We start from the raw sequence: 14,746 nt of genomic DNA on the forward strand, positions 1-14,746 counted from the left end.
GATTCTGATAAGCAAATTTCAGCACTTTTATTTTTCTGAGAAATCTGTGTTGAACCATCCCATATTTGTATGACTGATTGCTTCCAATTAAAGATCTCAGAAGCAATGTGGTGATGCTTTATCAAGCCCCCTGCAATGTTGCATATTAACTGAAGAAATTGAACAGTTTGATCATTATTTTTTTAAAAATCTCTTGCCCCAAACCTGAGATGTTTGAATACAGATGAAGAATTAAGTATTACAAAGTATACAAAACCCCTAAAATCCTATACATTTAAGTATGATGTCTAAAAAACCATGAGAATTTTGAAAATGATGGTATTTCAATTTTATTTGAGGGGAAAAAAGCCAGCATTTTTACCTATATGAAAATATGATTAGTTAACGAGGCAAGGCAGTCTAAAGCATGTTTTGTCATAAGTGTTGTGAAAACACTGACAAAATTCCCTCTTGGAATTGTCTTGAACCTTGTCTACTAAACCCCCTCCTCTGTTCCTTTTAGCATCAAAGGATCATAGATCCAGAGCAGGAAGGTGCCTCCTTCCTTATTTTATCATGGTGTTAAAATCGCAAGGAGGAGAACTTTCCAGTGTATTAGCAAAGTGTTTTCAGTTTTCATTATGTACTTTCTAACCCCTGTCTCATGAAATGATTTAAATCACAAGGAGGAGAACTTTCCAGTGTATTAGCAAAGTGTTTTCAGTTTTCATTATGTACTTTCTAACTCCTGTCTCATGAAATGATTTAAGTTTTCCTCCTAAATAAATAACTTGGGATTTTTTTGAGGCAATCAGGGTTAAATGCCTTGCGAAGTAAGTGTCTTACCAGACTTGAACTCAGGTCCTCTTGACTCTAGGGCCAGTGCTCTAACCACTGCACCACCTAGCTGCTTCATATGACTTGGTTTAAAAAAAAAGACATAGAGAATATGGAAGAAAAGGAAGATAAGGAATAGTGTATACAAAGGCATTCTGAGTCCTCTAAGAATAATGTTAGGAGCCTAAAGCAGAAGTTTGCAAAGAAAGCTAAGGACAACCAAGAAAAAGAGCTTTGGCTTTCCTGGAAGAATGAGGAACAACAAGAAAAGGATGGCGCCACCACAGAGCTGGCTCAGATTATGATTTAGACATAACAGATGAAAAAGGAGGGAGGAAGGAAACAAGCATTTATTAAGACAAAGTTGCTTAATTCATTTTCCTTCTATCTTCTTTTTCAAGGAAAATTGTTTTTGGATAGGAAAGGACTAATCCCAAGTAAAAGAGGAAAGGGAAGATGGCAAGCACTTGTTAAGCACTGACTATGCACAGGCACTGTGCTAAGCACTTTGCATTTATTATCTCATTTGCTCTTCACAAGAAGCCAGGGAAGTAAGCGCTGTTCTTATCTCCCTTTTACAGTTGAGTAAACTGAGGCAAATAGGGGTTAAGCGCCTAGTCCAGAATCACACAGCTAGTAAGGTCCTCCTGACTCCAACTCCAGGGCCCTATTCATTATACTATTTAGACATTTTTTAAAAACTTTTTATTTTTAATTTATGGGGAAAAAACAAGCATTTCCATAACATAGTACTATAAAAAAGACAATTGCACATGAAACTGCAAATCTGCTATGCACAACTTTAGATCAATGGTAAGTGTTCAACTCACTGCCTCTGATGAGTTTAAGTCAGCAGGTCCTTCTATAAGTTATGGGGTACCAAAATTAAAAAAAAAACCAACACCCTAGCTTCTGAGTCACTCTCACTTACTTATGGAAGCTATTGGAGAATAAGAGAACTTCAAAAAACAGGGAAGGGAAATAGAAATAGAGAAAGGGAAATGACATAATTTTATAAAAGGGAATAAGACTATAGTCTGGTGAAGTTGACTGATTCTTGACAAAAATACTACCACGTATCATTAAAAGAATGGTCAGTGGACATCTGGGAAAGGAAGCAGTAAACCCAAAGATAGAGCATAGCCTAACTGAGAACGGAGCATGCCAAATCAATCTCATTTAATTTTTTGATAGTTACTAGACTGATAGACTAGGGAAGTGTCACAGTCATAGCTTATGTTGGCAAAACATTTGACAAAATCTCTTGCTATTCTTGTGGAAGTGATGGCAAGATGTGGGATAGGCAAAGAAACAAGTGGATTTGGAATTGATTGAATAGTCCTACCCAAAGAGTAGTCATGAATGGTTCAATGTCAGCCTGGAAACTAATCTCTGAAGGAATACTGGCTGGATGTGTGCTTAGCCCTGTCTTATTTACCATTTTTATCAATGATTTGAATAAAGCATGAATGGCATCCTTATCAGACTGTAGATCTACCTGGCTATCTAGAAGAGATAGCTAACTTGCACAGAGTCAGAATCCAAGAAGATTCAAGAAGAATGTTGAGTTGAATCTATTCAATAGGTGTGAATGCAAAGTTTTGGGCCCCCAAAATCAATTTTGTAAGTAAAAGAACTGTGGCTAGACTTCACCTGAAAAATATTTAGGGGTTTTAGTAAGTGTCAAGCTCAGTGTGAGTCAATAGTGTGATTTCAGCCAAAAAAATGCAAATGCAGTGTTAGACTGAATTAAAAGAAGTATAGTCACTGAGACTAGAGAGATGCTATCTTGCTTTACTTTGACCTGGTTAGCCTACATTTGAAATACTGTGTTCAGTTCTGTGCACTATGTTTTAAGGACATCCATAAAAAGGAGAGCATCTCAAAGGAGGTAACCAGGATGATGATGGTCCCTAAGATCATACAATGAGATACTTCCCAGGAGCAGGGATGTTTAGGCTGGAGAAGAGAAGACTGAGGGAAGATATAACAATACCAATAGCTTACACTTATACATCACTTTAACATTTACAAAGAGCTTACATAAAATTCTCATTTGATCTCTGTATTCAAATATCTGAAGGTCTATCAATAAAGACAGAACAGATGGTTCCTCTTGGTCCCAGTGGAAAAAACTAGGAGCAATGGATAAACATGGCAGAGTGACAAGTTTCATCCCAATATTGGAAAATCTTTGTAACAATCAGAATTATCCCAAAGTGGAATAAACCTGGGGGGCAGGGTGGAGTGCATAGGGATAGTAGTTTCCCCCTCATTAGAGGTCTTCAAGCAAAAGTTGAGTGATCATTCTTCAGTCATGTTGCAAAGCGGATTCTTTAGATATAGGTTAGTTAAGCTGTCCTCTGAGTTTCCTTTCCAGCTCTGAATTCTGCCCATGGCCACACAATAAGTTGATTGTTTATGGAGGGATAATAGAGATACAGACTCAGTACTTAGAAGAAACTGCTCAAAGATGCCAGACTATGACAAACTATACCACGATTCCATATGCTTTGTTTCCACCAAGGTTTTACAAATTTAGTGGGTACCGCCTACTACTGAAAGACACTGTTTTAGCAGAAGCTCAATTTTCAATTGAGGCCTCAAAGTAAATCATTTGTGAAACTTTTTCAAATTTCCCAGGATCAGATTTTGAGGAGTTTTCAGTTTTTCAGCATACTAAATTTTACCAGTTATTCTTTCCAGTGCTCACTGCTAAGACAGGCTCATTAATTCATTTATTCGTGCCTTGGGTGTACCTGCAAAATGTCTACCTTGGGGCCTGGAGCTCATAATGGTTTCCCAGGATAATTAGATTAGTTCATCTTTGATTAAAAAAATAACAGTAACACCCTTCCTCAACTACATCCCACAGACCAACTTCCTCTTTCAAGAACATTGCTTTTCTTTCTTCTTTTTTTTACATTTATTTTATTTTAAATTTATGGAATAAAACAAGCATTTCCATAACACAGTATAATAAAAAAGATGATTGCACATGAAACTGCCAATATAGTATGTACAACTTGCTATTCTTTTTAACTATAAAATGAAGTTATCATGTAAATTTTTCTTTTTTCCTTTTTTTCTCTCCCCCTCTGCCCCAGAGATAGCTACCATTAGACACTTTTCCTTGAACATCCCTGGGTTATGGCATCATTTGACCTTCCTCCAAGTTCGATAATGGCTGTCACTGGCTTACAAAGAATTCTCGGTTTCTCTTACTCAGAATCATTTCAGTTCAAGAGGATCTACTTATAAGCCACTAGCCAAGGCCAGCCCAAGAAGCTTACCTAATGAAGGTAAACTATTAACTAAGATTATCTAGCTGCAACTCCAAGTATATAGAGGAAAAGTAGGGGGATAAATTTCCATGCACCCAAATGTTTCTGATACCTGAATGTTTATTAAATATAAGCAAATGGCACTCCCTACAAGCCTCTTCCACCAATTTAACCTCCACAGAGATGCCAAATTTTAAATTTCCAAAATGCAATTCTGGTCTGATTACCCAAACATATACACTCAAAAAACATCAGTGGTTTCCCATTGTCTTTATAAGATACAAACTCCTCACCCTGGCATTTAAAGCTTTTCAAAACCAGGCTCCATGTCTACTGTCCTAATCTTATTAGTTATCACTCCCCTTTATGCACCCTCTATTCTAGTTAGATAGAGGAATCAAGCAGACCTGAGTTCAAATCCTGACTAGTCATTTTATAAGCTGTATGACCCTGGGCAAGTCACCTAACTTCTCTCAAATTCAGTTTTCTCATCTATAAAATGGGGACAGTTATAACACCTCCCCCGAGAGTTATTGTGAAGACAAAATGAGATGAGATAACATGAGAAGTTCTTTGCAAAGCTTACAATTATTAAGATATCCTATATATCCAACATGCTATCTCATAATTTTAAAAATGAATATATGTCGCATGGCACTTTAGAGAGGGGAATCATATAAAACATAGTAGGGTCCTAAAACCACCCTTCTGCACCCCAGACAAAGCTAGGGATCATTCTTCTAGTCGAGGTTCTTAACCTTTTGTATGTCAGGTACCGCTTTCTGGTGAAGCCTATAAACCCATTCTCAGAATAATGTTTTAAAATACATAAAGTAAAATAAAAAGAATTAAAAAGGAAACCAATTATATTGAAATAAAGTTATCAAAATATTTTTTAAAAACCAAGATCACAGTCCCCAGGTTAAGAACCCCTGGTCCATATAATAGAGACTAATAAATAGAGGAGATGAAAATCTTGATACTTCATGAATTTACAGCTTGGTCTATGGGGCTGATGCAGGTGATAATGCTTTCATGCCATAATAGAGAGTTTTCCCGACTTTCTGTGCCTGAAAATGTTCTCTCTCTCTTACACACACACACACACACACACACACACACACACACACACACACACACACTTACTCATTCACTCACATACCAGTGACTATCCATCTGATGATGAGCCTATCTCTTCTTAGTTGGGTTGGTCCTCTGATGACAGACAGTAATGCATCCCTAGGCCTGAACTTGAGCCTTTCCAGCCTGGTAGGATCAGCTATATTGGGAGAACACTGGACTTGGAACCAGAAGGCCTGGGTTGACCTATGTAACTAACTTAGATGAGTGACTGTAGACAAACCCCTTCACCAATGAAATGGGTAATATAATACTTGAATTTCTTGCCTATTAGCATGTTATAAAATATTACATAAATGGAGCTATAACCAAGGTAATAGAAAGTATTTCTTACTAAAGTACTTCTCTGATGCCTTATTATGGTATACAAGTGATTGAGAGTTGTTGAAGGTCCTACTGGTGGAACCCAAAATCTGGCAAGGTCCTACTCCTCTGGAAAGGTTTTTAGTGTGTCCAGGGGACAGCATCCCCTGTAATCCAAGACTCAATCTAAGTGTAGAGAAGCTCAACACTAGAAAGTCGGTGACTTTTTATTTCTTTTGCCACAGAAATTCAGGAAACATCTACAAAGGTCATGTGGGCAGATAGAAGTCCTAGTGAATAAAACTACAATGTAGTGAAAAGAACACTGGCACTAAGTCCTAGTTTCAAATGATAGTTTTGACATTTATTCCTTTGGGCTAATCACTTTAATGCTTTGTGCCTCAGTTTCCTCCCCTGTAAAAGGGAGGATTGGTTTAGATCAAGGGTTCGTTTAACTTTTTGTATTATGGACCCCTTTTCAGAATGCTTCTAAATTCATAAAATACATAGAATTACAAAGGAAACCAATTATATTTTAATAAAGATGCAATGTTTTTCCCATCCAAGGTTACAGAAATGCTGAAATTTATCATGGTACCCTTGGGCTAGCTGATCATAGGGTGTAGATTTAGTGTTGGACAGAAGGAAGTTGAGCAATTTGACCAAGGTCTCACAGGTAATCCAATAGAAGATCAGGGGTTCAAACGCAGGTCCCACCACCACACCACACCACAGCCCCTTTCCACTGTACAGGACATGTAAGGTCCCTCTCAACTCGAACTCCTATGTACTTCTGAAGAATAATTAAGTAAGAAGGAAGAAGAGAAGTAGGAGGAGGAGGAGGAGGAGGAGGAGGAGGAGGAGGAGGACTTCGGGACGTCCCGGTGAGCCCAAGTTGGGCAGAGAACCATTCTCCCTATGCCCCTCACCGCGTGCGCCCTCCGGCAGAACAGCTCGCCCGAAGTACTCACCCCTCAGCCAGCGGGCCCCCGCGTAGGTGTCCTTCTCCCGGATGAGCCTCCGCTGCGTGTAGCTCCGGCTCACGTACCACAGCATCCACAGGAGCTGGATGAGCATAAGGGTGATGAGGTAGGAGAGAAGGTCGCTCTTGCTGATGTCCGTGGCGTGCACTGCCCAGGCGAACATCAGCAACAACCCTGCCACGAACACATTCAGCCCGTACTGGCTGCTCAACACCTCGGCCAGTTTCTGGGGATAGCCGATGGGACTGGAGGCTGGTGGCGGCTGTGGGGGCGGCTCCCCGAGCTCTTCTCCCTGCTCCCACTGCAGCCCCTGTCCCCCAGCGACGGCCGGACCCCAAGTAGACACCGGCAGGTGGCGGTTTGCAACCATGCCTTCCAGGCAGCGGCACCGGTAACAAGGAAGACCCCCTGAGAATCGGGAAGGAAAAGCTGAGCCGGTCTCTTCTCCAGCCCTCCCCACCCCCCCACCCCCGACCACCACCACCCCACCTGCCCTACCTCTGAGCGAGTGACCAGCAGTGTAAATGCCCTTGCGGGAAATGAGGCGCTGTCCACTGTGCTGGGGGGGACTGGCGAAAGGGCGCACTATTCCTCCAGCTCACGACACAGGCGTCCTCTCAACCACTGACCCCGAAGTCAGTGGGAAAGAAAAATGAGAGGAAGAAAAGGTCCCAGTCAGCGGGCGTTGGCTTAGAAGAACCACCAACCGAGGAAAGGATAATAACACGGCAGTTAATAGCTACTTTCCCTACCCTCTGCTGCCTTTTGTATCAAGCGTCCCTTTTGGCTTTCTTCCCACTCTCTTTTTTAAGTCTGTCTTCCTCACACGTTTGCCTGGTTCCTGTTTAAGTCTGTTCGACTCTGGCTTATCTGAGTTGACTGACAGACTTTCCAGTTTGTTTGGCAAAGTGGAGTATCCGGCCAGAAAGACACAGCCTAAGGTGCTTTGGTCTTAATGCTCCCCGGACTCAGCTCCGAGAAAAAGTATGACAGCAAGAGTGAGTCGAGAGTCGAGAATGAGATTGAAGAGGGAGACGGGGGTGGGGGAGGTGGAGAGAGGGGGAAGGAGGGGAGAGAATATGTGCATGAGTATGAGTATGTATGTGCATTGCAAAGAAAAAAAAAACTTTGAAATACTTAAGAACTCTGATCAATGCAATGTCCAAACATATCTTCAGAGGACCTATGATGAAACACGTTATCTACTTCTTCACAGAGATGATGGCTAGACTCAGGTACAGAAAGAGACATACATCTTTGGATAGGGCAACTATGTGGATTCATTCTGCTTGGCTATGCTTAGTAGAGGTTTTTTTTTTCTTTCTCTCTCTCTTTTTTTTTTAAGTTGGGGGCTGTGAGGAGGAAAGGGTGGGCTAGCAATACAGATGCCAAAGAAGAGGAGGACCATTGAAGCATATTTTAAATATTCATAGAAAAGAAGGAAGTTCAAAAGTAATCACAGAAATGCAGGACAAATTTGAAAGTAATATGTGGAATTTATTATAAACTTTTTAAACGCCATATAAAATGGAGATTCACAATTTCATATAAAATTACCTTTTTATGTTCTGTTGCATATATGGAAATATTTTGGGGGGTGTTTAAGGTTTTAAAAAAATTAGAAGTGCATGTGATGACTTCACATATATAATGGACCTCATATTGCTTAACAGGTGGGGAAGGGACAAGAGGGAAGAAAAGAATTTGGAACTGAAAATAAAAAAAAGAAAACAAAAAATAATAAGAAAAAGAAAACAAAAAAGGACAAGTGAATGTATGAGTTGGAAAAAAAGAGAGAGTCCCTCGCTAGCTTTCCTCACTCACTCTCCAAGACCCTTCTTATAAATAAGGAACGCCCAAAGCAAAAAAAGTCTTAGAACCTGAAATTATTTAATAATATTTGTAAAGTGCTTTGCAAACCTTAAAGTGCTATATAAATGCTAGTTAATATCATTATTAAGGCAGCTAGGTGGTGCAATGGACCTGGGGTCAAGAGCCAGCTGGTTCAAATCTGGCCTCTAACACTTATTACCTCTGTGACCCAGGCAAGTCACTTCACCCTTGTCTGCTTCTTTTTCCTCATCTGTAAAATGAGGGTAATAATAGTGCCCACCTCCTCTGGTTCTTGTGAGGATAAGTGAGGTACCTCATTCTGCAGATGACCAAAAAAGGCCAAGAGGGGCCCAGAGAGACTGATTCAAAGCTACACAAGAGAGAAAGGAGGCTGAGTCTCCTGACTCACAGTCCATTTGCTCTTTCTACTATACACCCACTGGCCTGGGAATGTGTACTAAAGAACATAAGGGGGAGGCAGCTAGGTGGCACAGTGGGTAGAACACCGGCCCTGGAGTCAGGAGGACCTGAGTTCAAATCCAGCCTCAGACACTTGACACACTTGCTAGCTGTGCTACCTTGAGCAAGTCACTTAACCCCAATTGCCCTGCCTTTCCCCCTCCAAAAAAAAACCCCAAATAAATAAAAAAAGATGGAAAAAAATAAAGAACATAAGAACAGCCAGGAGAATCTACTGCAGGAGTAATAAGTGGCATTTATGCGGGGTTTGACAATGTCTCCTTTGGTTTTCACAAGCCTTCAAGGTACAAGTCCAGGGATCCCCATTTCACAGATGGAGAAACTGAGTCTCAGAAAACTGAACTGACTCGTCCAGTATCACACAATGAATAAGAATCAGAAGCAGGCTTAAACCCACCTCTTTAGTCTGTGTCCTGTTCTTCTCTAATCTATTACAAATTCTAAGATGGTGTGGCCATGAACTTTCCACCCCAGCTCAACCAGTTCCTTTTGTGTGTGTGTGTGTGTGTGTGTGTGTGTGTGTGTGTGTGTGTGTGTGTGTGAGAAGCAGCTCAAGAATAGAAATTCTACCCCACCCCTATGGGTCTCTCTATTTTTTTGGAAGAAGAAATTATAATTAAGGCAAGTCAATAAATCATTAACTGCCCCAGCAGGTGTCTACTTGAGCCTTTCTGCATGTTGCTAAACTGGTCCTTGGGGACAGCAGACAGACAGTGGCCTGTACTTCCAAGATTCCTCAACTTCTACCACCGGTCAGAGCTTGAACTCTACTGGCCAAGCCTATGAGAACACAGAGTCACCTGTGCAACCGTGATGAGGCAGCACCTGAGGACTTCAGTGTAGGACATTAATCATATGATCCCTAAAGGGAAATGTGGGAAAGTTATGGGGAGCTGGGAAGACAAGCCTTCTTTCCAAGGTAAATTTGTGCTGGCATAATTCTGAGTGAAGACAGGAAAAAGAAAAATGGGTAGAGAAAGACAGTAAGGAAACAAATATTTATTAAATCTCTACTATGCATTGGGCAGTATGTTAAGAGCTGAGGATACAAAAAAGGCAAAAACACAGCCCCTGATCCCAAGGAGCTCACATTCATGCCACCAGTTTGGCAGGATTTTCTTTTGAAATTTCCACTGGAATCAACAAAAGTTAGAGTTATAAGGCACTTCAATGTTGTCCTTAGTCTATTTCACAAGATTCAGCTCATTCTTGGCATCACAAAAGTGTTACTGGCTCTGTTATTTAGTAGTTTGACTTTGGCCAAGTCATATCATTTCTCTGGGCCTCGGTTTCCTCATCTGTAAAAAAGTCTGGAAAAGGAAATGGCAAATCACTCCAGTGTCTTTGTGAAGAAAACCCCAAACTCACAAAGAGTCGGACACAACTGAATAACAACAAAGGTCTTCTAGCTCTAAATATATGACTCTCCTCGTGGGACTATTGACTTTTAAAGTTCTTCATAGTCTGGTCTCCTCCTACCTTTTCCAATCTTCTTACACGTTACTCCCCTCGATATACTTTACAACCTACCTTACTCTTCCTACCATAAGACACTCTATTCTCAACTGGATGCACTCCTGGTGCCTGGAATGCTCTTTCTTCACTTCTGCCTCCTGGCTTCCCTCGTTTCAAGTCTCAGCTAAAATCCCACCTTCTGCATGAAGGCTTTCCTGCTCCCCCTTAATGCTCATGCCTTCTCTCTGAGATTACTCCCAACTTATTATCTATATTGTACTATACACATATAATACATATATATATATACAAAAATATTATATTTGTGTACACACAAACACATATATCTATCTTTTCTGTACAGTTATCTGACTGTTGTCTCCATGTTAGAGTGTAAGCTCCTTGAGGGCAGGGCCTATTTTTGCCTAGCACTTAGCAGAGTACCTATAATATTTTGAGTTTTTAACAAATGCTCCTCGGCCTGTTGACTGTCTTCAGATCTTGTTCATGAATGCCTCCCATACCTCCTGGGTGAACTTCCCCTATACAATTTTAAACCATGAAATCCTTTATCTGAACACTTTGAAATCTACTTTGCTAAAATTCAGGGTGCATGTCAGCATATGCCCTAGTTTCCTCTCCTTCTCTTTAGAAAATTCTAAGATGGAGTGTGTGTGTGTGTGTGTGTGTGTGTGTGTGTGTGTGTGTGTGAAATCATCACTAGGGCAAAAGCTAGAAGTGACCTTAAAATCTTCTAGAGCAGTGGTTCTCAAAGTGTGGACCAGGGACCCTTTCAGTGAGTCCTAAGTTCAAAACTATTTTCATGATGATATTAAATTACTTTAATTTCAAATATAATAAGTATCACTAGAGAAAACATCAACAAAACTCTTTGGGGGAGGAGGGGTCCTCAAATTTCTTCTGCGTGTAAAGGGATCCCAAGACCAACGTATTTGAGAACTGTTGTCCTATGGAAATGTGGGTAAGCTGGCCACAAAGGAGTTAACATGCCAGGCAGACTCAGACAGGAACCATGTACTTAAGCACCTTAGGAGTGCTCCTTTCCTCACTGTATTCTTATCTACTGCCTTCCGTGTCTCTGTCCTGGGCTTAGCCACTATTTTTTTTAATGTTTTTATTGATATTTTGGGTTTCTTACATCACCATAGTTGTCCCAAGTAACCCTCCCTCCTCACTCAGCAACTTTTTCATCAGAGGATTTAAAGCTAGTCCAACTCTCTTATTTAAGATGAGCAATGTAAGGTCCAGAAAGGACTTGCCTTACGACCGCACTGGTAATAACGGCGGGGAGCCAAGATTTGAACTTTCTTCTGCCTCCAAATGCAGTGCTCCTTCCTATATACACTTTGGCTGACTCCAAGCTTCTGTGGTTTGCCATACTTTCGTTATGCCATAACATGATCTCTCCATTTCTGACACCAATCTGCTAATTTTTTCCCTGATGATTTGGCTTAATCTTCCTCACCTTGTACCCTATCAACTCTGATAAACTCTACTATAGATAGACAGACCTCTAGGACCCAGGGTATTACAAGAACCCGGTGTGCTACAACACCCCGTGGGGGTGAAGAGTGCTGACTATGATAAAACTGATTTGAATTTCATCTCCTCTCCTTGCTCTTATATTACCTTGATAAAGATGTAAATAGGGACTGGACTGACTAAAAGTAAAAGGCTCAGTTGTCAGTTCAACTGGCATTAAGTATACTGCCTGTCAACCCCTAAATGCCAGTGTTAGCAAGATTATTTCCTCTTGTGTTAAAAAGTTGGAGAGGCTTATCACTTCAAGTAGGTGGAGGCCCCGTGTCACTGGGCCAACTGAGAAAACAAAAGACCTTAGCCCTCGGTCACCACCTACTGCCCAAATAGGTCGGAAGACAAGGCTGTCACCGAGGCCCTGCTCCAGAACCTACTCCATAGTTTGCCATAACTGGAACTAGGATCCTGGGGGCTCTAGCTCCAGCCCTGGCCCCTCCCTAGGACTGGATTTGAGGCTTCCTCGGAATGCACAACTAAGCACAGCTGCACCAAATCTGCCCTGTGTCTGAGGAGTACGAAGCCTTTCCCCTCCAGCACCCACACACCAGGCACTTATCAGGAAAACGCTGTCAAGGATCAGGATCTCAGATACTGGGGCTAAATGGAAACTAATTGCATCCTCCACCTATATGGGGTATCTTCCGGGTATCATTCAACCTCTGTGATCTGAGGATAAGGAAAAAGAGTTGGCACCAAATATGAGTCGTCAGGCCCCTAGGACCTGATTACCATTTACTGACTCAATGATCTGACCAACCTCCTTTATGCCTCAAGGAGACCCTTACTCTATAATTAACAAACTCCCCTTCATCCCAGTTCTCTAGTGTTTGGAAAGGTAAAAAAAAGGCTTATCCCACAGTGCCATCACAGACACTGCCCTCCGTCATTCAAATCAGTCAACTTCAACATGTGACCTTAGAAGGTTACCCAGTTTAATTAGTACTTCTCCTCACTACTATGACTAGCAAATTCCCAACCCCTCTGCTAATCCTGATAATTTAATTGCCATCTTCTAAGGCAAATTTTCCTTTGCATGGCCTGCTCAACCATCACCCACTCCAGCCCTACCCCTTCTCAGTCCTTATCTCCTCTGCCCTTTGTCTTCCATTGGCCTTCTGTGCACTTTACCATTAACATATTAAATTCCCATTCATCTCTTCCTCTCACACTCCTTCCATGTTCTCGTGTGCTTGGGACTATGTCTTCCCTCTAGAAGACACTGCATCCCTGGCCACCCTCTCCCTTCTTGGCTCAGGGTTTCAGAAGTAGGCATGCATCCAGACTGTGTCCTCTGATGCCATCATTAACCACTCCTAAGGCTTACAGGCCTATCTGTTATCACCCAGCCCTGTGCAGAGCTGCTGTTAACTACTGACCTCCAGGTCACTCTCCCAATCTCTGCCCTCATACTTCGGGACTTCAAAATGTAAGCTAATATTCCCTCTGGTACTCTAGCTTAAAAGTTCATCAACCTCAAATCCTATGAAATAGAGCCGATGTGTCAAACTCACAGCTGCTGGCCAACTCCCCAGTGCAAGCAGAAGCAGATGAAAATGTAATTGGGAAATGTTTAACAAGATAAATAAAAAAACAATATCATGTTAATTTGTGGTTTTCTAAGTCAATATGTGGCTGCAGGGATGTTTCTATTTGAGTTTGATGTCATTGACATACATTTTTATTCCTCTTTAGCCACCCTTCTCAATTTCACCCATAATTGTGCTTATTTCCATGATCCCAAGCTCTGAAATTTTCCTGTCATTTTTGTATTTTTCTGCCTTGTTTCTGCTAAGCCTAAACCTGTTCATCATTCTCACTTGACAGTTTGTCCACTCCTTCTTGCTTTAGTCGTCCATCACTCCTGCTCTGTCTCACTTCCCTCCCACCAGTCCTTATCAATTCAACTGACCGATTCAACTTACCCCGTCCCTCACTCTTTTGCCTTGCCTTACAAAACCTCAATCGTGAATTACCTTTTTCCATGCTGCTGAATGCAGCTAGAGGTTGTCTAACAAAGATGGCTGGGCTCACAATAAATTCGTATTATCTAATAATGAACCTATTCCCTAAACATTCTCGGGTCTCTCCATCCTTTAAAAACCTTCATTCTGCCTTTTATCTCTGGCGGTGCCTTCACCTCTAGTGTCCTCCTCTGACTGGTGTGTTCCCAGGTTTCTATTTGAGGAAGCACCCATGCCAGTCAAGCTTACTCCAAACCTAGTTGTCTTCTTCTGAACCTCATCCCAGCTCAGGTAACTTCCCCTTCCAACCCAAATTGCTTTTCAGTCCCTTTTTACATGTAGTATTTCCCCAGTAAAATGTAAACTCCATGAGGGTGGAGACTATCCCTAGTTTTTGCTTGTGTTTGTATTCCCAGCATGTAGCTAAGTTCTTGGTACAGAGTTGGTTGGTTGGTAGCTGTCCTTTGTTCTTGAAAAGGACCAAAATGACATCACTATGCTAGAGTCAAGTTATAGTGTGTCCGACTGTGGCTGATCAGAGCAATATGAGCTCAGAATGTTCTACCACAGGTCAGGCATAAATAGTCCAAATGAACACTTGGGGTGGATTCTCTAAATTTGCTCATCTCACGTTTCTTTTGAGCTACTTCAATTCTGCTTTGCTCATAGAACACAACACCTTCCCTGCTATGTACTCCCGTGTCAGTGTCTCCCATGTCACACAATCATCTCCAAAGTTCTTAAGAGAGACCTTGAGAGGGTCCTTGTATCGCTTCTCACGACTTCCAGGTAAGTGCTTGCCCTGTACGAGTTCTCCATAAAACAGTCTTTTTGGCAAGCATACGTTTTGCATTCGAGCGATGTGGCCAGCCTATCAGAATTGCGTTCTCTGTAGTAGGGTTTGAATGCTTGGCAGTTTAGTTTGAAAAAG

The 14,746-nt window shown here is 41.5% G+C and overlaps 1 protein-coding gene across 1 annotated transcript in view; it reads right to left on the reverse strand.

Annotated features, from left to right (window-relative positions):
* The window catches only part of OTOP1 (otopetrin 1), a 38,161-nt gene extending 31,265 nt beyond the window's left edge, over nucleotides 1-6,896 (reverse strand). The window contains exon 1 of the mRNA XM_036765075.1: nucleotides 6,515-6,896. Coding sequence (XP_036620970.1) covers nucleotides 6,515-6,896 — 382 coding nt within the window. The remainder of the gene's footprint in view (nucleotides 1-6,514) is intronic.
* Nucleotides 6,897-14,746: the final 7,850 nt, after the last annotated feature.

Source organism: Trichosurus vulpecula, chromosome 6, assembly GCF_011100635.1.
Source record: "Trichosurus vulpecula isolate mTriVul1 chromosome 6, mTriVul1.pri, whole genome shotgun sequence".
In the NCBI taxonomy this organism is placed as follows: Eukaryota; Metazoa; Chordata; class Mammalia; order Diprotodontia; family Phalangeridae; genus Trichosurus; species Trichosurus vulpecula.